The sequence below is a fragment of the Gorilla gorilla genome, chromosome 3 (assembly GCF_029281585.2).
Source record: "Gorilla gorilla gorilla isolate KB3781 chromosome 3, NHGRI_mGorGor1-v2.1_pri, whole genome shotgun sequence".
NCBI classification, from domain to species: Eukaryota; Metazoa; Chordata; class Mammalia; order Primates; family Hominidae; genus Gorilla; species Gorilla gorilla.
Genome location: NC_073227.2, coordinates 174,656,840 through 174,680,852, shown reverse-complemented (window position 1 = coordinate 174,680,852; position 24,013 = coordinate 174,656,840). Strand labels below are relative to the sequence as shown.

Below are 24,013 nucleotides of genomic sequence, written 5' to 3'. Positions count from 1 at the left end.
TAACCTAGTGCCATAGTTTGAATGTGTCTCCCAGATATTCATGTGTTAGAGACTGAATCCCAAATGCAGCAGCACTGGGAAGTGAGGCCTAATGGGAGGTGTTTAGGCCATGAGGGCTCCACCCTTAAGAATAGATTAATGCCATTATGAAAAGCACTCTCTGGAATGGGTTCTCTCTCTTGTGCTCTTGCCCTTCTGCCTTCTGCCATGTGATGAGACAGCAAGAAGGCCCTCACCAGATGAGAGTGCCTTGATCTTGGACTTCTTAGTCTCCAGAACTGCAAGAAAATTTCTGTTTTTTAGAAGTTAGTCTGTGGTATTCTGTTATAGCAGCACAAAATGAACTAAGACATCTAGCTTATCTCAGCAAATACAAAAGCAGTTCTGGGTTTTTCAGTCAACAACTTGACCCATTATTTTGACCTAGTGATTTTTTTTAACAATGAAATAAGGTAGGCAAACAAGTTATTGTCTTCTCTTTATTAGCACTATAGATCTAGAATACACAATGAACTTGGGAACCTGGCCTAACCCAGTACTACTTATTTCTTTGGTTGCAGGAATTTGTTTTAATATTGAATTATAGAATGAGTGGTCATATTTCACCCCACTCTTATAGCCTACTCAATCCCAAAGTCACAGTGCTGAGTCTGTTACTTCAATATTTTGAGGTTTTAAATAAATTCTATATCTATAGTGAATGAACAAACATCTAATTAGCTAGATGAAAGGACACTGGTTAAAGTTTTTGTTTTCTGTTTTGCTTTTAGTTTCTAAAGTAATAGCTTTCCTTTAAAAATAACTGCTTGAAATCCAAATACATTCCATCTTACCGACTTCCTCTCTCTACTCCAGCAGAAGTATTAAATTGCTCAAATGTCTAGGGCACACAGAAATAATTATTTTGAAATGTCAGTTTTAGTTTCCATAAATATATATATTTTAATAAAGCTGTATTTTAATGGTGACTTTTATAGTACTTGCCCACCATTTTGATTAATGGTAGCTAGACTGTTGTGCATTTTGTATATTGGCTATACTTGTATGTAAAGACATTCTTATGTCCCTTTAATCCCAGCCCAAGTAATTACTACATACCTCATTTTATAGGACTTCTATTAGGGAATGCTTACTGAAAGTTTCCCTTTGCCTTTGCCTTTAAATTATGTCCTTTTATAGTATAATGTACATTTTATCAGGACTTTAGCATTTGCTTTTGAGATACTTACTTTTTACCACTATTAAATAAAATACACTTTCCCTTAAGATTTAATTAAAAGTTTTGGGGGAGATGGATGTGATAGTAGTAACACATGCTTACAGCAGACAGTACCCCCCCTCCCCAGAAAAGAACGATAAAAAAAAAAAGAAAATGAAAATCACTCAAAATTCTACACACCCAGTGGGGCATCACCCCACCCCACATGCAGTACAGGATCACACTGTTTATAAACTTTGTATTCTACTTCTTTCATCGCCTATGTTATTCTCTTACAATGATTTTTAGAGGCTTCCTAGTACTCCAACATTTGTTTGTTCTATAACTTAAGCATTTTCCTGTTGTAGAACATTTATTTCCAACTCATTACTATTTTAAACACTGTAATGTATATGCTCTTACATCATTTGTAATAGGCAGAATTATAACTCCTGCCCCAAAGGGGTCCACATCCTAATACCTGGAACCTCTGAATATGTGACTCTACATAATAAAATATGTGATTAAATTAAGAACCTTAAGATGGGCCCAGTCTAATCACACGAGTCCTTAAAATAAGTGAACCTTTCCCAGCTGTGGTCAGAGAAAAAGATGTGAGATGGAAGCAAGGTCAGGGAGATGCTGCGTTCCTGGCTCTGACAACAGAGGAAGAGGCCACAAGCCAAGGAATGTGGATGGCCTCTAGGAGCTAGAAAAGGCCAGGACAGAAACAGACTGCCCCCTAGAGCCTCCAGAAAGGAATGCAGCCCTGCCACAGCTTGATTTTAGCCCAGGGAGATAGGTGTCAGATTTCTGATACACAAAACTAAGTTTGTGTTGTTTTAAGCCACTAAGTTTGTGAGAATTTTTAATGGTAGCAATAGAAAATTAATACCTTGTTTTTGTTTTTTAATTTGGTCATTCTTGAAATCAAAGAGAAACCTTCATTTTCAACAAAACTGCCTAGAAAAGATGGTTCATTGATCCACTATGAGCAAATCTTTCACAACATACAGCACCAAAATATAAATTTAAAAAATTAAACACATATCCTACCCCTCACACACACACATATCTCCCAAAGGCCACATGACCTAGATGAAAGGAGAAAAAAAATCAAACTCAATACCCTCACACAAAAGTAGTCTTTGAATCAGGATTTATAAATGTATATGTTTTTTCCTATGAGTAAAGCAAACAGAAGGAAAACAAAAAATCAAAGGAGGTTGGGCACGTAGCTCAAGCCTGTAATCCCAGCACTTTGGGAGGCCAAGGCAGGAGAATCACTTGAGCCCAGGAGTTCAAGACCAACCTAGGCAACAAAGTGAGACCCCTGTCTCTACAGTAAGAATACAAAAATTAGCCGAGTATGGTGGTGCATGCCTGTAGTCCTAGCTACTCAGAGGCTGAGGTGGGAAGATCACTTGAGCCCAGGAATTTGAGACCAGCCTAGGCAATATAGTAAGACTCTGTCTCTATAAGAAATAAGGAATTAGCTGGGTGTGGTGGCACATTCTTGTGATCCCAGCTACTTGGGAGGCTGAGGTGGGAGGATTACTGGAGCCCTGGAGGTTGAGTCTGCAGTGAGCCAAAATTGTGCTGCTGCACTCCAGCCTAGGCAACAGAGTGAGACCCTGTCCTTTAAAAAAAAAAAAAAAAAGCTGGGGTGAGGGGGCCCACCAAAGGGGTAAGGAAAAACTTATAGATGAAGGCCTCACAAGACTTAATACATAGACAGCATCACTGTGCATTATCTCAGACCTTTTCACAAGGTATTCAATCCTGCCTGTCATTCTTTATATTCAGGAAATACTAAAGTAAGAAAAGTGATTTTTTCTTTTCCTTTTTTTTTTTTTTGAGATGGAGTCTCACTCTGTCACCCAGGCTGGAGTGCAATGGCGCAATCTCGGCCAACTGCAACCTCTGCCTTCCGGGTTCAAGCAATTCTCCTGCTTCAGCTTCCCGAGTAGCTGGGATTACAGGCATGCACCACCACAGCCAGCTAAGTTTTATATTTTAGTACAGACGAGGTTTCACTATGTTGTCCAGGAGGGTCTCAAACTCCTGACCTCAAGTGATCTGCCCGCCTCAGCTTCCCAAAGTGCTGGAATTACAAGCGTGAGCCACCATGCCTGGTCGATTAACTTTTAATAGACCATGCATTTAGGTTAATTATTTCTCTGGTTAAAAGCACTCCACAAAAATAGAGTTAGCTTGGACTTGTGTAATAACATAATAAAATGTAAAAATTGACGCTATTAAAGGACTTAAACAATAAAATGATGGAAAGTAGTAGGTAGATTCTGCATGATAAGAAGCCTATCCACAGCTCTGAATAGCTGAGGAAGTCTACAGGACTTTTCCTATGTTCATATTAATCACTAGGGGGCAACATAGACTATACCTTTAATAATCACATATCACAGTCAGATTGTGGATACAGGAAGTGAAAGCAGAGACATGAGTGGCAGAAGTCAGGAAGATAAAAGCTGTAACTAAAATCATCAGTTAATTTTGTGAACTGCATGAAACCATCAGTAACCAGTTATTTTAGTAGGATAACCTACTGAGTGAAGTCTTAGGAGCTTTCTCTTTTTATTTTTTATTTATATTTTTTGTAGCGACAAAGTCTCCCTATGTTGCCCAGGCCAGTCTCCAACTCCTGGCCTCAAGCAATCCTCCCACCTCACCCTCTCAAGTAAAAGATTTTTCTCTTAATTTTTGAAGGAAATCAAGTAGATATGATCATTGTGCTCTGAAAGTCATGCACAGAATCATGTAGCGCATTAAAAAGTCATGAAAAATGGAATCCTTTTTTTTTTTATCAAGCATACGTATCAATTACATATCAGTACAATCACTTTTTTTCTGTCCAGAGTGCCCAATCAATGTATCAATGTGGCCTTGTTTTGGTTTCCTTTTTTTTTTTTTTTTTAAAGAGACAGGGTCTCACTTTGTTGCCCAGGCTGGTCTCAAACTCCTGGCCTCAAGTTATCCTCCCACCATGGCCTCCCAAATCACTGGAATTATAGGTGTGAGCTACCGCACAGCCAGTTTTGTTATTTACATTGTATAATATACATGACATGAGTCATGTCATCCTTGCTCAGCTTCAAAAAACATGAAGGAAGCTTCCAAATGGGGAAAGAGCCAGTAATGGAGGGAAAATAAAACACCACCTTAGGAATTGTGTTTTTGATTTTCATACTTACTAATAATTTTTTAAATATGTTTATATCTACACAATGTTTTGGTTGTATGTGTTTTAATTATTAAATGCTATAAATCTATTTTGGGAGAAAGTTACAATAATGAATGCATTTAAAAAAACACTAATATCTAATTGTTGTGCATATCTTTTGCTATTTTCCTTAGAAGTTACTTCCTAGAAGTTCTTAAGGTGCACGACATATATGGCCAACCAATTTATAATCCCATCCCACAATGTATAAAAGTGCCTGCCTCACTTGCCCCCACCAGTACTGAGGCCCAATTTTATATTTTTCCTGTTGTTTCATGTTCTTTCATTTAAATTGACCGTAGCAATTTTATGGAACAATAATGTTACTGAAACACCAGTTCAGTCTAGGCCCCATTGCTCACCAGAGAGGCAATCGCTAAGATGACAAGCGTTGCCAGGGAAGAAGGCTTTATTGCATTACGGGTGATGTCAGCCGAAGAGACAGAAGCCAAACCTCCAATCTCTTCCTTCCCCAGGCCTAAAGTTAAGGATTTATATAGCAAGGAAGGAAAACAGGCGGGGCAAGGGAGCAGACAGTTGAATGAGGAGTCTAGTGTCTCATTGTAACCACTGTGGGGAAATGGGAATTACAGAGGGGTAAAGAAGAGGAGTCGGTCAGCAGGTAGCAGGTGCGTTTCACTGTAAGTTCTCAAGCTTCAGTTCTATGGGCACCCCGCTTGTGGGAAAATTTGGTCAGTTTCAATAAGAGTAGTCAATTAGGGGTGCTATGTGCCAAACACCATCGAAACGCTAATTCATTAAACTTCACAACTGCATGAGGTATGTTCCTATTATCATCCCCGTTTTACAGAAAAGGAAACTGAGGCACAGAGAGGTTAGGTAAGTAGTGAAGCTGGAGTTAGAATCCAGGCAGCCTGGCCCCAAAGAATATGCTGTTTAATGGAGCCTCTACTAAAATGGAAAGTTCTAGAAACCAGCAGTGGTTTTTCTCCCCTGCCTCCTTTATTACTCAGGTGGTTCCCATTTCCCCCAGCATGAGCATAATCCAGTGTGTAATAATCATCACGTGGATGTCTATACATGGTGACTGGTGTGTGAAAGTTCACATTGTAAGGACTGTAGTCCTGTCTTTGTCTGTGGTACTTCGTCTCACAACCATAGGATAATTGAAATATTCTCTAGTAATTAAAACTCACTTCTGGCCGGGCAAGGTGGCTCACGCCCGTAATCCCAACACTCTGAGAGGGTGAGGAGGGCAGATCACTTGAGCCCAGGAGTTCAAGACCAGCCTGGCAACATGGCAAAACCCCGTCTCTACAAAAAATACAGAAATAAAAAATTAGCCGGACGTGACGGCTTGCACCTGTAATCCCAGCTACTTGGGAGGCTGAGATGGGAAGATCACTTAAGCCCAGGAGTTGGAGGCTGCAGTGAGCCATGATCATGCCACTACACTCCACCCTGGGCAACAGAGTGAGACTCTGTCTCAGAAAAAACGACTCGTTTCTGTAACCACTAGGTAATTGTATCCTTCCCCATACTTTTTCCTTCACACACACTACTGTACACCAGATACCACCATGAGTACTAGAGACAACACTCAGACAAGCAGACAAGGCTGTATTAGTTGTGATACTGCAACACAGATCCCCAACAGTAGTTCAAACAAGACAATCTATTTCTCTTCCATTTCACAGTCCCCGGGGCAGGAGCCCAGGGCTTAGAATGGCAAGGGCCTCTCTGGTTTAGAAGGCCCAGGCACTTACCTTGTTGCTCTTCTCTAACCTGGGGCAGGGGTCGGCAAACTTTCTGTAAAGGACCAGAGAGTAATTATTTTAGGCTGTGCCTGCCAAAACTCTGTATTTGCAGGTAACTCTTTGTGTGCTAATACAATTTTATTCAAAAAGCAGGCCACAGGCCATGATCTGCTGATCCTTCCCCTATAGCAGTGCTCCTTAGGCTTTGATGTGCATACAAATCACCTGAGGAACTTGCCAAAATGAGAATTCAGGTGCAGTAAATCTGCATTTCTAACAAGCCCTGGGATGAAGTCAAAGCAGTGGACAGACCACTCTTTTAGCAAGGCCCTAGTGTGCTGTCCTCATCAGCCCCGTCTACTGAGTATTTCTTCCAGTGGATAGAGGGAAAGGGAAGGGCACACCCCTTCCTTAGAGTTGACCTGTCACTTCTGCTCACATGCAACGCAGTCCCACCTGGGTACAGGGGAGGCAGAAAAATGCAGTCTGCAAGCTGAGAAGCAGGCACGCAGCTAAAGCGTCTCTTCCCATCATGAAACCCACCTGCTCACAATCTTGTCCACACACATTCCAAAGGGTGAAGCGTTCCTGCTCCAGTTCATGCTTAGACCTAAGCTTGAGCCTTGGTTCCTGGCCCCTAGCAGTCTCCTACCGCCAGCTTCACATCCCCTCCAGCGACTGACCTTTTCAGCTCCCCTTTACAGTTGGCCGCCTCTGCATCCATCTCACCTTCTGTCCTCTCTTCCACTTACTCCAGCTGGGCTGGCTGCAAGGACGCCAGCCACCGACACCACCCCAGCATGCACACCTGCTCCTTGTCCACGTGACTCAGTCTGTGGCACCGACACATGTGACCTCTCCCTCCCCTTCATGGCTTCTGCTCCCTCATCAGCGAGCCTTCCTTCCTAATTCCCGCAGCTGCCTCTGCTGCCCCGCCTCGCAACACTGGGCCCCCAGATGCTCCTCCCCAGGAGGCTCCCTCCCACCCTCACTTTAGACACTGTCAACAGACCAAAGGCACCCCATTGATGTCTCCAGCCCGGAACTTCACAGAGCTTCAGGTTTGTGGGTGGACTGCCTGACTGCCTATCCACATGGATATGCTGGGCCTTTCACACGGAACATGTCCAGCCACAATTCTCCATCCCCTGCCTCCCACCAGATCCTACCCAGAAGAGCTTCCTCTCAGTCCAGGACCCAGGTCTCAAGGCCCAACCAGAATTTCTTGCCTTCCTACTCCCCGTCAACGCCACCCCGCCAGCCTGAATGTGCACATATAACGAGCCCACCCTCCATCATCTCCACAGTTGCAGCTGACCTTGATTTGGTGTTACGTTACTCCTGAACTCCCAGAATCCTTTCTCCACTCAACCGCCAGCCGATTTTCAAAAAATTTAAGTCAGATAACATTCTTTCTCACTTAAAAAGCTCCAATGGGCTGGGCTCAATAGCTCACACTTGTAATCCCAGCACTTTGGGAGGCCAAGGCGGGCTGATCGCTTGAGGCCAGGAGTTCAAGACCAGCCTGAGCAACTTGGTAAAACCCAGTCTCTTAGCTGGGCATGGTTGGTGCACACCTGTAGTCCCAGCTACTCTCAGGGTCTGAGGTGGAAAGATCGTTTGAGCCCAGGAGCTCAAGGATGCAGTGAGCCATGATTGTGCCACTGCACTCCAGCCTGGGTGACAGTGTGAGATCCTGTCTCAAAAAATAAAAAATGCTCCAATGGCTCCTAATTGCACTTTGAGTAAAACCCATCCTCTTTTTGCTGGCTACAAGACTTTATAAAGGTGGCCTCTGCCTGCCTGTTCAGCCTCACCTCCTTCCACTGTGGCCTCCTGCCTCAGGACCTTTGCACTTGCTGTTTGCTCTGCAGGGAAGATTTGCCCAGGGATCTTGGCACACTGCTTTTTTTTTTTTTTTTTTTGAGATAGTCTTGCTCTGTCGCCCAGGGTGGAGTGCAGTGTTGCTGTTTTGGCTCACTGCAACATCTGCCTCCTGGGTTCAAGCAATTCTCCTGCCTCAGCCTCCCGAGTAGCTGAGATTACAGGTGCCTGCCACCACGCCCAGCTGATTTCTGAATTTTTAGTAGAGAAGGGGTTTCACCATGTTGGCCAGGCTGGTCTCAAACTCCTGACCTCAGGTGATCTGTGCACCTTGCCCTCCCCAAAGTGCTGGGATTACAGGCGTGAACCACCATGCCTGGCCTCTGGCTTTCTTCTTATTCAAGTTTTACCTCAAATGTACCTCTTCACAAACTTTCCCCGACCACTCAGAAGGACCGGCTGCCACCTCCCCCAGTTCGTCACATCACCATTTCGTTGCTCTCACAGCACACATCAGTACCTGAAATATTGTTTGAACCTTTTCCTCCCTAACCTTCCCCTTCTGGAATGTGACCTGGCAGCAGGACCGTGTCTGTCTTGCTCTCTGCTGTATCCAAGGTCCCGGGGACAGCTCCTAGGAGGTACCCAGTAAATGTTTTTCAATAAAAAAAACTTCCAGTTTCCGTATTATTTTAGTCTTAGGGCTAAAGATAATATTCCAATAAAAGTGGGTATTTGTGTTTTCCTTTGTATATACAGTGCAATAAAATCTTATTTTGCTTTCTCATATTTTCCTGATAGGGAAATGAGGATGGATGAACGTAGAAAAATAAATTAGAACAATAGCACCGAAGCAGAATAACATCTAATGTCTCATTCTCTCTAGTAGGAATGGGAGACATCACCACCATTCATCCGCAGAACTTCGTATTATCTCAAACACACTCCGCACTCATCGAGCGGTAACTCCCTGTTCCCTCTTCCCCCAGCCCCTGCCAACCACTGTTCTTTGTCTCTGAACTTGACTTTAGATCCCTCATAGAAGTGGGATCACATATTATTTGTCCTTTTGTGTCTGGCTTATTACACTTACATAATGTTTTCAAGGTTCGATCCATAGTGTAGCATGTATCAGAATTTCATTCTCTTTTTAGGGCAGAATGATACTCCTTTGTATGGACACATTACACTTTTGTTCATTATGTGTTAATGGATATCTGGGCTGTTTCCACCTTTTGCCTATTGTGAATAATGCTGCCATCAACCTGGGTGTGAAAATATGTCTAATCCTTGCTTTCTTTTGGCTATATGCCTAGAACATAATTATTTTTAATGTTATTCAATACTGGGGGTGGGGGAGGGAAGTGTCTGCTTCACGCAGATCAGGATTCTAACCTGGCAACCTTGGGACTTTCTAGAGGCGGTGCATGCCTGGAGGCTCTCCGTGCAGAAGGGCAGCCCCAAGCTTACAAGACACTTGTCTCAGGCCTCCACACAACCACAGCAAAGAGAAATAAATTCAAAGCAAGCAAACCCTGCATTCCACTCACAAAACAAAATGTAAAAATGTATAAAGACAAAACAAAATGTAAAAATAATTTTATTAAAAGTTAAAAACATATTCAAAGTTTACACATGCAAATAGATAATTCCACCATAATATGGACTTCTAAGATCAATGACAAGCAGATACAAACTGGTCTGGAAAACATGCATCAGCTACCTAACCTCCCCTAAGTTCCTATACTCAGGGTTAGCCTGCTCACTGGGAGGGAAACCACACACTTACCAGAATGTTCCTGCTGCTGTCATTGCCCCCAAGGACTGGCCTGACAGAGGAACAGCCCTTGCCGTAAGTGGGATGGAGAGAACAGTTCTAGAGCTCTCTGCTTCATCCCAGCGACACACCAGGACTGGAAAGAACCCCCCGCTGCACCCCCAAGCAGAGTCCACCCAAGTAAGCAACTTGTTAAGCCGGGCTTTCCAGCAGTTCTCAACCGCTGAGCAACTTCATTTTTTGAAAGCTCCCCAGATGGTTGTGATGCTGAGGAGGAGGAAAACCATAGCAGCCATTTCTTGCTCAACTCCTACCTTCTTAGAAGTCTCCCTTGTTCAGGAGTTCGAGACCAGCCTGACCAACATGGTGAAACCCCGTCTCTACTAAAAATCTCTATTAACTGGACGTGGTGGCGCATGCGCGCCTGTAATCCCAGCTACTCAGGAGGCTGAGGCAGGAGAATTGCTTGAACCCAGGAGGCAGAGGTTGCAGTGAGCCAAGATCGCACCATTGCACTCTAGCCTGGGCGACAGAGCGAGACTCTGTCTCAAAAAAAAAAAAAAGACGTCTCCCGTGTTCAGATTTAAAACATTCGGCATGCCTGACACACTTCTTGACTTTTGAAAGTTCTGACATATGGATGCTTTGTTTTTGCCACTGATTTATGAAGAGTTAAAAAAAACAGAGCACCCAGATTTCATTAAAAAATTTATTTTCATATAAAAGTGCCAAAATATCCACCAATGTCATAATCTATCTCAATAACCAGTTTACACTAGTAATCAAAACACAAGCCTCTTTATTCACATTGTTTAAAAATCCAATTATTTTCACACATTCCCACAGTAACTCGAGTCTCTAGACAGTGGGAAATTTGCATTCCTATTCGCTGTGGTAGTCCATATGTCCAGGTTCATATAGGCGCGAAACGGGTTGAACCCCGGGTAGTATTCCTTGCACACGACCGCTTGGTTTTCCATGTGGGTCGAATGTTCCGTGGTGGGGTTGATGGGGCAGCAATTTTCATACACATCGCTTTGCGGGGCCCAGATGGAACCAAAAAGTCCAGACATTGGAGACAAGCTTCGGGTGCTTGTGAGGTAGGGCTGAAGTATAAATGAGGAAGGAAAAATAAGTTAAAAGAAAAAAAAAAGCCTTAGAAAGGTGAATACACATCAGCGAATACTACAATGCTATCAAGTTACTTGGAAGTTATCAGACTACTCTCAATTTAAATCTGGGTTGCTTTAACTCCATTTTTTCTCAAAGGGAGGATTGTGAAATCCTCATCTAATGGGATGAACTTATTTGCAACCCAGGGAAGAACCCACAGGCCAAATACCCTTTATCTGGAAAAAAACAAAAACAAGTGTCAAGCGGTTGTGAAAGGAGAAGCCATCGGGCTTCTGAGCAGGGAGGGTGTGCTCACAGGCAGGGAGCTCAGGGACCCTGACCACCCACTGACCTTCCTGGGACTTTCATCTCGTATCGGTGAAGTAAAGATCAGTGAGTCCACATAAAGACAGCTGTGTCGCACAGAGGGCTGGCCCATGTTCAATTTTATCTACAAAGGACCACTGCTTGGTGTGTTTGGGGATGTTTTTCATTTGGGGTGGCCAGAATGTCAATGTCTGCAAGACCCCACCCATCTAATTATTACATGTCAGTTTCCTTCAGAGGGCAGCCAGCCCTGGCTTCGGTGATCTAAAAGAAGCAAGCCAGGCTTTGGCTGGTCCAAACCCAACGCTAAAGCTAGCTGAGACCAGGATTAAGGAAGCAGTGGAAACAATTCAGAGCTGCCCAGGGGTTCACAGCACAGGATGGGCAACACTGACCGGAGAGCTGATGAAACTGGCATGTCCCCAGGCAGCAGGCATGTTGGGTGGGGTGTTCCAGGTAGACTGAGAGTTGTGATCAATAAAGTCTGTCTGAGCATCTGCAGGACAGGGGAAGCCATTGGCATAGTTCATGTTTTCTACAAAGAATGGGAGAATATCATCATAGGTAAACATTTTCATTGAGAACTGAATTCTCACTCTCAGGCAAAAAAGCTTTCAAGGTCTCACTATACTGACAAGTTACAGACATAAATACTTGGTCCGTGTGGACCAGGAGATCGTTGCAACATCATTCTCAAGATTAAAACTTTTTATCAGACACACAACCTGGGAAGCCCTCAATGTGGAAGGTCTTCCTCCTGGCTTGTTTTTCTCTATTTGATCACTTGATGGGAATCTTTCTATTACACAAAATACATTAAAATACTACTAGACATCTAAATAGTGTCAAGGTTCTTGCCAGTCTTTAAAATGTTTTTATTACCTGTCATGCCAACCTCAGCCACCTACACATATATCATCTGGGCTGATACAGCAATCCAAAACCAAGGACTCCTTAGATACCATTAAGAACATAATGAACACAGACCCTCACAATCATAACATTCCCAAAGCACCCCCTTGTGGTTAGCATGGAGCAATGCATGTATCAAAATCTAGATAAGAATGATACATCCCTTCCCTGAAAGGGCGGCTCTAGTATAAGAAACCATGATCCAACAGTAGTGCACAATAGAGCATTTTCCAGTTGACCAGGGATATCCCATAGCTCTCATTTTTTTATTATTACAGATGCTTGAGCCCAAGCATCTGCAATTTTCCACAATTTCCCCTCCAAGCTCCTTTCCTTCCTTCTGCAGCACCACCCAAGGGCAGAGAAGTTAAGGACATAATAGGAAGCAGGCCAATGTTTCTATTTCACATGGGACTTGACTGCCTAAAAAGAAGAGCAAGCAGCTAAAGCCCCGGCTTCCCAATGGATGCCCAACAATGTTACATCTACATGGATCCAAATGACCTAGTTCTACCTAACTGGAAGGACTAAATGGATTAGGGTTATTTTTGAAGCCCCCAGACACCCAAAATTGAGGGCTTTTTGAGGGTCATATAAAATTATATATGGCATCAGTGCACAACTGGATCCACATGAAGCCATTCGGCAGTCTACTGCAAGCTCATTCTCAAAGTCTGCTCGCTGTTAAAAGGATTCTTCTTAGTCCACACACTTCCTGCTTTGACCTTCTAAGAATAAAATAATGGCGTTGGGATTGTCTGAAGAGCCCTTACCTTCTGGAAAGGCATTGTAATCATTCAATTCCAATGGACAGTATGCGCTGGAAAACTGGCCTTCGCATGTTGCACTCCAATCAATGAAACTGCCACAAAAAACAAGCGGTCTAATCAGAAACAGGATGTCAAGACATCAAGCAAAGAAAATGGAAAATGATTTTACTGCCTAGCATCCTAATCACTGTGAATTCCCCAATTTTGGAAAATAAAAGATGTACTTCCTCAAGTCACAGAATCAAAGGCTTACTAAATGCTGATCACTAGTGACATGCCATCTGCAGGATGGACGGCTGGACTAGGAGCACACTTGTTTTTAACTATGCTTGTTAAGTCTAACTAGAGACAGAATAGAGAGCCGTGGCTTTATCAGCACTGTGAAAGAACAGCTGGAATACCTTTAAGTGTCTTTGTGCACATCTGAAGGACTTAAACATGTTCCATTAAAAACGTCCACTCAGAGCAAGACCAGCATTCATCTTAAAGAAGTCATAACTATAAAGACTATACTTCATTATACTTTGATCCCTATTGCAACCTAGATTCTTATTATAGAAATGAGATAGGAAATATTGTTGTAATAAGCTGAACCAAGAAAACCGTCAAATGGATTCTGTGATTAAATATCTAACATTTTCTTAAGACTCCCTAATAGAATGACATATTAATGTCAAATAGCAAATTTGAGAAACTGCCATTGTGTAACTATTTTTCAATACTCAAATTATTTGATCTTTTAAAACTTTAAATTTGGGCCAGGTGTATTGGCTCATGCCTATAATACCAACACTTCGGGAGGTCAAGGCAGGAGGATAGCTTGAGACCAAGAGTTCAAGAGCAGCCTAGGCAACAAAGCAAGATCCTGTCTCTACAAAAAAAAAAAAAAAAAAAAAAAAATTAAAAATTAGACCAGCATGGTGGCACACACCTGTAGTCCCAGTTACTTGAGAGGCTCAGGCAGGAGAATTGCTTGAACCCAGGAGTTCAAGGCTGCAGTGAGCTATAATTGCACCACTGCGCTCCAGCCTGGGCGACAGAGCAAGACTCTGTCTCTAAAAAATAAATAAACAAACGAATAAATACAACGTTAAACGTGTTCAAGAATAATGCCACAGAAAAATGAACAGCTTTGCTCTGCTAGCAGTTAGGAATTATGAGTGTTTTTTTTTCAAATCTGCCTCTAATATATGAAAAAATCGTCTTTTCAATTTTTAAAAAATAACGACACTGGCACCAGCTTTCTTTATTTCATGTTTCTCTCAATGCCTGGTTTAGTCCCAATGCAACTCTAAAAGGCAGAAGGAAACGCACAGCTAAAGTACACCAAGAAGAAGCCTAGCCTTCATTTTTGTAAGGAAACCCTAAGAAACTGAACTCAAATTCCAACTGCAAGCCCTTAGACTAAGCAAGGCACCAATCAGAGAAGTGAAGCTGTACCTATTATGAACCGGGGCCGACTCCTGAATCACACAAGGCATGCCGTTCTCCAGGGTGCAGTTTAAGCTGCTTGTCACACACACTGGCGGAGTGGGCCACAGGTCTCCAGGTGAGTAAAGACCTACGGAAGAGAACAAGGCCTGAGTCCACCCTATCCTCACCTGGCCCTCATCCTACCCTTCCTGCACCTGCCCTTCCCTCCAGAAAACACTCCCTGATGTCACCCACACATGCTGACTAACTCCTTTCGGGATATAATTTCAGGATATAATTCCGAAATACAGCATATTGTTTTGACCGTTCCTTCAGACAGTGTCCGATTGTCTCTTGACCTGGATGACAAGATGAGACTCACATAACAAATATTTGAGGAACTACTTTCTGCAAGGCCCCATTAAAGATACTGAGGATACAGCAGTTAACAAGCTACATTCAAGTGAGCAAAGACAAACAACAAAGTGTAGCATGGCAGATAATGTGCGTGCCATGATGGCAAATACAGCATTTTTTTGGGGGGGGGCGGGGGGATGGTCTCACTCTGTTGCCCAGGCTGGAGTGCAGTGGTGGCATCTTGGCTCACTGCAACCTCTACCTCCCAGGTTCAAGTGATTCTCATGCCTCAGCCTCCTGTGTAACTGGGACTATAGGCACACACCACCATGCCCAGCTAATTTTTATATTTTTAATAGAGACAGGGTTTCACCATGTTGGCCAGGCTGCTCTCAAACTCCTGGCCTCAACTGATCCACTGCCTCGGCCTCCCAAAGTGTTGGGATTACAGGTGTGAGCCACCACGCCTGGCCAAATACAATGATTTAAGATAGGATGGTCAAAGGCCTCACTGAGAAAACAGCTCCTCAAAGACGTGATTGACGTGAGGAAGTAAGCCCAGTGGGTACAGGGAAGCACATTCCAGGCAGCAGAAACAGTACCACCAAAGCCCTGAAGCAAGGTGAGCCTGGGGAGTTCAAACAGCAAGGATATCAGTGTAGCCAGGAAGGAGAGGGGAAAGTGGAAGAGTAGGCGATGAGGCTATAGAGAGCGGATTGGGAGCAGAGAAGACAGAGCCTGTGGGCCCCTTGAAGAATTTAGGCATTTACTTTGAAGCTACTGGAAGGTTTTGAGCAGAGTGACTTCTTGGACAAAAGTCTCTAGGGCTCTCTCCCATTTCTGCCAGAGGCACTGGCAACCTTTCTCCTGGACTATCTTTTCATAGATGTTTGCTAAGCAAAAGCCTCAGAACATACAGTGTCTCTTTCTGGAGCAAAAGGCAGGCATGCTTGTTGCCTATTATAAAAGCTTTGGGGTCCCAAAGCTCAGGGTTCTTCTTCTGTAGCACAACCCACTGTGTGTGGCATACATCTAGGGCTGTCTGAGTCACCCCTATATTAGATATTAGATATTCTGTGATTAAATATCCCCATGGGGCTCAGGGGAACTCATGCAAAGAGGCTGGTGCTCATGCAGTGGGCTTGCCCCACCTATATTTCAGCTTTATGTGGAAAAATGGCAGCTACCCCTCTAGGGAAACTTTATCCCCCACTCTGCACCTGAAGTGAAGTTGCTGGCTCAGTGGGCCCTCAATTCCCAAGGGCTCCCTTAAATGCCTGGGCCTGGCTCACTGATGGCTGGATCAGGCTGAAATCAGACAGCATCTACTGGGAGGCTGCAGCTGTCCCACCTCAATGCCCACCATGCAGAACTGAAAAGGAACACAACCATTTTGATCAGTGGGCAGAACCCAAAGTGGTTCTCACAGCTCTGGCTAATTCTGCCCTGATGAAACCCTGCTAGGTGTAAACAATTCTCAGGCTATTGCCAATGGCTTAGGTGCTTGGTCTGCCACTTGGGAAGCAACAGATGGGCAGATTGAAGACACTGTTCTCCAGGGCTCTGAAATGTGAAAATGGATCTTGGCTTCTGATTAAACCTTACAGCCACTCAAGATAGAGGTCCTTGGTAAGGGTATGTTCTCCACTGCGACCAGCTGGAATCAAGATACTGATCAGGTCTGCATCACCCAGGCTGCCATTGTTGTTGCCTGGGTGCATCATTGCCCCAGACATGGCAACACTTCCAGCATCACACAACGGGCACACAGTAGGCTTCCTGGAAGGATAACTGGTTCATGCACATCCTATGGGCAGTAATCACTAGGAAGGAGCTATCCAGTTAGAAATGGCTGGTATGGAATTTGCTGATACTAGCTGAAGTGACTGAAGACAGCACCTGGTCCCTGGAAGGCATCTGGATCAGCCTCAACTCACTGGCCGTGGTTGTTACAGATGACAGAATGGCTCCAGATGTTCTCCTTGCAGGCCAAGGTGCAGTCTATGCAATCACTAACACATCCTGCTGTACCTGGAGTAATGCCTCTGGCCAAGTGGAGAGATCAACACAGAAACTTAAAGAGAAAGCCATCTGGCTCTCTAAGGTAGACCCTGGTGGTCTGTGGGATTTGTTCAGCTGGTTGGGTCTGAGACTCTAGGGCATGGCTGAGGTCAATACTGCAAAGTGGCCTCATCCTGCTGCGTAGGCTCCTGTGGACAGCTGCTGTTAATAAATGTATGAGACAGACAAAGCAGATTGGTTCCACCTTCCCTAGGTCTGATTAAGAATTGCTTTTGGAATGATGTACGCATGTGAAAATCTACCAGAAGCCAGGGCTACACAGACATAAGGGGTGTGTATGTTGTGAGACAATTCTCCCTGGGTCTTTCAGGTTTCTGTGCTTCTTACGAGAAGCAACACTGGCTCCTTTATTCTGACCTATCTTTCCCAGGGCATTTGTTATGCAAAGTCTCAGAAGGAAGAGTGTCTCCCTTTGGGGCCAGGCACAAGTTTGCTTCAAGTACAACACAATAGAGTGAATGTCTCCTGCATATACATTTGGTAGTTGTCTGGGTCAAAGAAAGACTCAGACCTTTGAAAGTGGATGAGATCACCAAGAAAGTGTGCACAGACAGAGAAAAGCACAGCACCAAGGCCTGCTCTCTGGAGGGCTCCAAGGTCATGAGGTGGGGAGATGGGGAGAAGCTGGGTCAGGAACCTAACTAAGGTCTACCAGCCACAATAGAACATCCAGTGTCTGTCACAGGTCAATATGGGGACTGAAAAGACTTAACCAAGCACTTAGCAATGTGCAAATCACCAGGGACCCCGACAGCACGGTTTCAAAAGAGCGATGGTGGCAAAAGCCAATTACAGGGGTTTCCAGGGAGGAGAGGAATTTGAATGGGCAACTCACATAATTCTTCTAAGGAGTCTCCTAATGACAGGGGCAGAGAAACAGAGCAGCCACTGAAGAAGGCAGTCAAGAGACAGCTTTGGCTATTGTTGAATTTTTAATGACGGGAAGTATTATAGTAGATTTGTGTGCTGATGAGAATGACCCATTAGAGAAAAACTGATGATGCAGAAGGGAAATCTGCAGTAATACCCTTGGAGAGAAGGGCTGCACTGACAATTCTTCAGGCTACAACAGGAGAGAGGCAGAGAATGGCATGACATGGTGGGCTGGTGGAGAGGGCAGTGGGAGCTTGCTGAAGGCCTCTAACCACTTCTCTCTCTTCTAGTAAAGCAAGAAGCAAGATCAAGTAAAAGAATGAGGCAGGAGGCTTTGGAACTGTGGTGACAGAGGGGCAGGGCGGGAGGACACAGGCACTATGTGAAGTGGGTGGTGGGGAATCCACAGGGGCAGCTGGCATGGGGAATGCTGCTCTCCAGCTTCACTTGCCTGCACAGGAGCAGGTGGGGCACTAGGCAAAACCATGGCTGGGGCTTTGCAATAAAGGGAGAGGAGTCGAGGAAATGACTGTAACAATGGATCAGGCCATTTCAGCTGGGCAAGAAGGAAAACACGGCTGTGAGGGAGGTGAGGGAGTACAAAGGTGATGGGCCCACGGCTTTGCAGGCAACAGACTGCAGACAAGATGTACTCTGTCAGTGGGGCCAAGGTAAAGGCACTTGAAATACACACACGAACCTGGGTTAGAACACCAAACCACACGTAAATCTCCAACTGCTAGCAAAGCAGAATGGCACATGCTGAAGGGTAGATGCTCTGACAGTTTTCATTTTTCCACACCATTAAAATCCTACCTTTCTCTCACAGAAAAAAAAGGCAGTACCATCTAAACCGCCCCCACATCTTGCCTTTGCAAACTATGGATTATTTAATTTTAGATTTTTTTAACTGAAAACACTTGTTTTACTGGACTAGTCACTAGATTCGCTATTTCTGTTGATAACTGGACAAGTCCAAAATTTATCCAAGGAACGACATAAAGTATTTCACTTTCAAGGGTTAAAATTCTCCAATGTGCAGAGCAGCTTTTAAATCCAGTGTTAAATTCTATGACCAAAAGCAAGTATGTGTATTAAAGACACAGAGAATAAAAATCAGGTTTATCCTGCCACAATTCCTGACCCACGTTAGGCAAGAAAGAAGCCCTAGAATCAAACAGGAAACAAAAGACAAAGAGAGGCAGAAGAGGAGGAAAAGAGAAGAAAAATGAGGGAGGACTGGAGTTCACCTCCCATCAGAGCCCCCAGGCAGGAGAGGTTTCCTTCCCACCCATTCCTACTTCCATGCACCCAGGCAACTGCCTTCCCCGCAGGCAGAAGGTCTCAGCACTGATGCCTGAGCAAGGCGGGTCCCCAAGGCTGCTGAGGCTGAATTAGTAGGCTTCTAAGACAAAGTGAGTTGGGGAGGAAGGGAAGCAGGCCAGGGAAAGTGGTAAGCAGATGAGGTGCTGCACCCTCAGCCTAGGCACACTCCCCAATCAGCCTCCTTCCCTTGGGCCACGCATCTACCTTCTGTACTTTTCTGTCATCTCTGACTAGGGAAGGTGAACTAAATGAATCAGGAGTCTGCTGTGAGGGGCCTGGGATTATTCCAGGACATAGGGCATCTGTGCCTCAGCTGTAGGGAGGGGGCTCAGTATTGATGCACAAGGTCAGCTGGGGCCCCAATGATGCCCGTCCACAGAGTAGGTGCCTTCCTGATGTATGAACATGTGGCTTGCAGAAGGGGCTGGTGGGGAAATGGCCCTGTCCCACCCCGCCTGCTCTGTCTTCTCAAACTCATCAGCCAGGAATACAGACAGCACAGAACCCTTGGCTGATGTCTGCAGCAAGACGAATGCATCTCACCTTTATCTTCTTCAACACCTGTGGGCCCGGCAGGAAGGCTGGGACAGGAAGGCTCTGCGTATTGTGGGAGACTATTCACAGTCCTGTGGGGAAGAGGGCAAAGGAGGAACGACTCATTTTTTCTGCACGAGGAAATACTGATATTGTATAACCACATCTGATTGAGTTTTCACTCAATTGAAGTCTTCCCCAAGAAACATACAGATAAGAAGGATGTAAAGTTACACAGCCAGAAAAGAATTGAGGAATATTAAATTCCCAAATCTAGCAAAGTCTTGTCATAACCAACAACAAACAAAATTAACTAACATAACTATGAGGTAACCTGTGGTTTTAAATCTACCCGTCAGGTAGATTTTCAGACAGGTAGCCACCTGTCTGTATTTCCAGGTAGTTCACCTTCCCTAGTCAGAGATGACAGAAAAGTACAGAAGGGAGATGCGTGGCCCAAGGGAAGGAGGCTGACTGGGGAGTGTGCCTAGGCTAGCAGTTAGCAGCAATTCTTACTCCTTTGCTGACAACCTACCCCCAATAAACCCATGAAGAGCTTTCCTGTGCACTAGTCAAGTTTCCTTCCTCACAAACTCACCCACTTAACTGCATCCTTTGTCCTCTTACCAAGAGGGAGGCACCTAAGAAACCAAGTTCATTTCTCACACTGAACTCTCCTCCTTCTTACCCACCCTCCTCGTCTCTCACTCAATAAAATGTACTTGTTTATTTTGTCCAGTGCTGCAGAAATCATCATAGGGCAGAACTGGAAACATGTATCTACTAGGTTCTTGCAAAATTTCCTCAATTATCCATGCTCAGTTTTATTTCAAGGCCTAGCAAAGAGTAAATGATTCCCATCTTTATAATAACTACTGCTTCCTCCTTCTATATTCAGAAATAAGGTGTTCTTTTCTGAGACAGGATCTCGCTCTGTTACCCAGGCTAGAGTGTAGTGGTGTGATCATAGCTCATTGCAGCCTCGATCTCCTGGGATCAAGGGATCCTCCCACCTTAGCCTCGGCGAGTAGCTGGAAATACAGGCGTGCGCCGCTACGCCTAATTTAAAAAGAAAAAACGAAATTCTTTTTAGAGATGGAGTTTCATTATGTTACCCAGACTGGTCCTGAACTCCTGGACTCAAGAGATCCTCCCACCCTGGCCTCCCAAAGTGCTAGGATTACAAGTGTGAACCATCACGGCTGGCCTCAAAAATTAGGTATTTTCTAACGTGGCTACCTGTCTGAAAAAAAATAGCGATACCTGAGCCTCTCCCACATGAACCATGTTTACTTGCACCACTCCTGAATTATTAATAAAATCAGATTTTACTTTCCTGCATCTTTAAAAAATTTTCATATTTTAACCTGCAGAACCAAGTACAAAGAAGAAACACACTAATTGGTAGAAAAAGCAGTATACAAAACATACTGTAAAAGCTGGAAAATAAAAAACTTACATGGGATTGCAGATGTTATGAGAAAGATTCAAGGAGATGGGAGCTTCAGAAGGAAAATCATTTTGTGAAACACTGTCTCCTGCGTTAAAAGAAACACATTATCACAAGTTTTAAAAACTGCACTTCAACTGTATATTCGGTATTAAAATGCATAGGTTATTAATATCATTAACGCATGACTGATTTTTCACTTTAAACTGATATTCTCACATTTTTTAATTAAACATTAAACATGAATCGTGCAATTATACTACAATTGTGAACATTTAGGTATATTTCTTTACAATCTCTTTTTGTTGTTGTTGTTTTGTTTTTTTTGAGACAGAGTCTCACTCTGTTGCCCAGGCTGGAGTGCAATGGTGTGATCTCGGCACACTGCAACTTCCACCTCCCGGGTTCAACCAATTCTCCTGCCTCAGCCTCCCAAGTAGGTGGAATTACAGGTGTGCACCACCATACCCAGCTAGTTTTTGTATTTTTAGTAGAGATGGGGTTTTGCCATGTTGGCCAGGGTGGTCTTGAACTCCTGACCTCAGGTGATCCACCCGCCTCGGCCTCCCAAAGTTCTTTACAGTCTCCTTTATGTGTTTGTATATGTATAAAATTGGAATCACATTTCACATATACATTGTCTTTTGTTTTTTTACACCATTTATTACACTGGGGACATTTCCCTGCTATTATATAACCTTCAAATGCAACTTAAAGACTGCATACTATGCTACTGTACAGCAACACCATTAATAATTTTCATCATTCTACTAATGTTAGCCTTTCCCTCAAGCAAAAGACACACTTGTAGTTTTTCTTAACTAATGTACCCCCTTTTTTTTTGTCGAGACAGAGTCTCGCTTTGTCACCCAGGCTGGAGTGCAGTGGCGATCTCGGCTCACTGCAACCTCCGCCTCCTGCCTCAGCCTCCCAGTGGCTGTAACTACAGACGCTTGTCACCACGCCCAGCTGGTTTTTGAATTTTTAGTAGAGATGGGGTTTTGCTATGTTGGCCAGCTGGTCTTGAACTCCTGACCTCAAGTGATCTGTCTGCTTCGGCCTCCCAAAGTGCTGGGATTGCAGGTGTGAGCCACCGTGCCCGGCCTCCATTTTTAAAATCCCACACTGGACTCATCAGGCAAACCTTCAGTCTTCTGTGGTAGATGCACATGCACAGAACCTATCAGTGCTGTGAACATTTTATGCGGGGCCATTAAGACAACAATGTCTAAAAAGGCTGAGCGAGACAAGACAGGGAAAACTGAAAACGCAGAGAACTGCTGAGTGGAATCGCGTACATGCGGGCACTTCCTCTAGGTTTTCATGGCTGCTACTGCACTAGTCTCTCAGACAAGACTTTCTTTTAAGGTCTCACTGCTGGTGGGAGAGAGAAGAAATAGTACAGCTTTCAGCCTGCTGAAGGAAATTCTCTATGGCTTGTGTTCATCGTGTAGAACAGCCCATGAGGAGAATAGGAGATGAGGTGGGAAGTGCACTGGGATCTGGGAGAAGAAGCCCCGGGTTCAAGACTCAGCTACTGACTGCATGGTGTCAAAGGATTCGGGCATCCTCTCTGAGGCTGAGTCTTCAGATGACAGTGAGAACAGGGACACCTGCCCTGCCCTTCTCACGGGGCGTGTGGGCACCCGTGAGCATGCTTGACAAATGCAAGGTGCCATACAAACAGGAACTGCACAATCTCACCACCCTTTCTTTTTACTAAAGTTAAAAGTTTACTATGTTGAAAACAACAGTTAAAAGGAATGGAACTGCATCTTCATATAGATGTAAAGGTAAAAATAACAATGCTGAGTAGGCCGGGCGCAGTGGCTCACGCCTGTAATCCCGGCACTTTGGGAGGCCAAGGTGGGCAGATCACTTGAGGCCAGGAGTTAGAGACCAGCCTGGGCAACATGATGAAACCCCGTCTCTACTAACAATACAAAAATTAGACGGGCATGGTGGCACATGCCTGTAACCCCAGCTACTTGGAAGGCTGAGGCACAAGAATCACTTAAAACCGAGAGGCGGAGGTTGCAGTGAGCCGAGATCCCACCACTGCACTCCAGCCTGGGCAACAGAGCAACTCCCTCTCAAAAAAAAAAAAAATTATTAAAAAAAAAAAAACTGAGTAAAAAGAGCAAGATGCAGAAGGCTACACTGAAGTATGATTTCATTTATGTAAGTTAAAGACTAACAGTCAATATTTTGTTGATGGATATATGAATGTAAAATTTAAAATGGACTAAAAGTACCCAGACCAAATTCATGACAGTAAGCAGTGATTCTCTTGGGAAGGGAGAAGTGAACAGATGATTTAAAAAAAAAAAAACCAAATATGGCAAAATTAAGAGTTGTTAGTTCTGGGTAACTGAAACACAGATGCTTCTGTGACCTCTCCGACATCATTAACTTTCTCAAACTTTCTCAAAAATAAGGGACAGCCAATGTTCACAGCAGCATTATTAGAACAAACCAAAAGGTGAAAGTTATCATCCAAGTGTCCGCACATACAATGGAGTATTACCCGGCAATAAAAGGGAAGGAAATGCTGACACATGCTACAATGTTTTTGAACATTGAAGACATTATGCTAACTGAAATGATCCAGTCACAAAAAGAAAACCATACTGTGTGATTCCACTTACATAAGATAGCCAGAGTAGGCAGATTTATAGACACAGACAGTAGAAGAGGGGTGAGCAGGGGTTACAGGGAGGGAGCAATGCAGTTATTGTTTCATGGGTACAGTTTCAGTTTTGCAAGATAAAAAATTCTGGAGATGGACAGTTGTGATGGCCGCACAATGTGATGCACTTAGTGCCATAGAAGTCCACACCTAAGAAACATCACAATGGCAAATGCGGTGTCATTAAGAATGTACAAATGACAAACTAAATGCAGAAGCTCTCTGAACTATTTCCAAGACAGACACTAACAAACAATGATGATGATTATGACAAGGATGGAGGGGAAGGGGGAGGGAGGAAAGAAAAAGAAAGTGAGTGAAGTCCAAAGCAAAGGTCAAGGCCACTGTCCCACCTGTCCTCTGCACTCCTGAAGGCAGATTGAGACTGTGTGGACTGGGTATGTGGGAG

General features: G+C 44.2%; 1 protein-coding gene across 7 annotated transcripts in view; it reads right to left on the bottom strand.

The window, feature by feature from the left end:
- Nucleotides 1-10,453: 10,453 nt before the first annotated feature.
- Nucleotides 10,454-24,013, bottom strand: part of TMEM131L (transmembrane 131 like) — a 170,212-nt gene continuing 156,652 nt past the window's right edge. For 6 of the 7 annotated variants that reach the window (XM_031010351.3, XM_055385145.2, XM_031010352.3 and 3 more), the window contains exons 30-35: nucleotides 20,925-21,003; nucleotides 19,475-19,557; nucleotides 14,321-14,441; nucleotides 12,884-12,972; nucleotides 11,594-11,733; nucleotides 10,454-10,864 (exon numbers count right to left, since the gene is read on the bottom strand). In XM_031010351.3, coding sequence (XP_030866211.3) covers nucleotides 10,589-10,864; nucleotides 11,594-11,733; nucleotides 12,884-12,972; nucleotides 14,321-14,441; nucleotides 19,475-19,557; nucleotides 20,925-21,003 — 788 coding nt within the window. In that variant the 3' untranslated portion in view covers nucleotides 10,454-10,588. Of the gene's footprint in view, nucleotides 10,865-11,593; nucleotides 11,734-12,883; nucleotides 12,973-14,320; nucleotides 14,442-19,474; nucleotides 19,558-20,924; nucleotides 21,004-24,013 lie in introns of those variants that run through there. The other variant, XM_055385150.2, reaches the window with a different exon arrangement.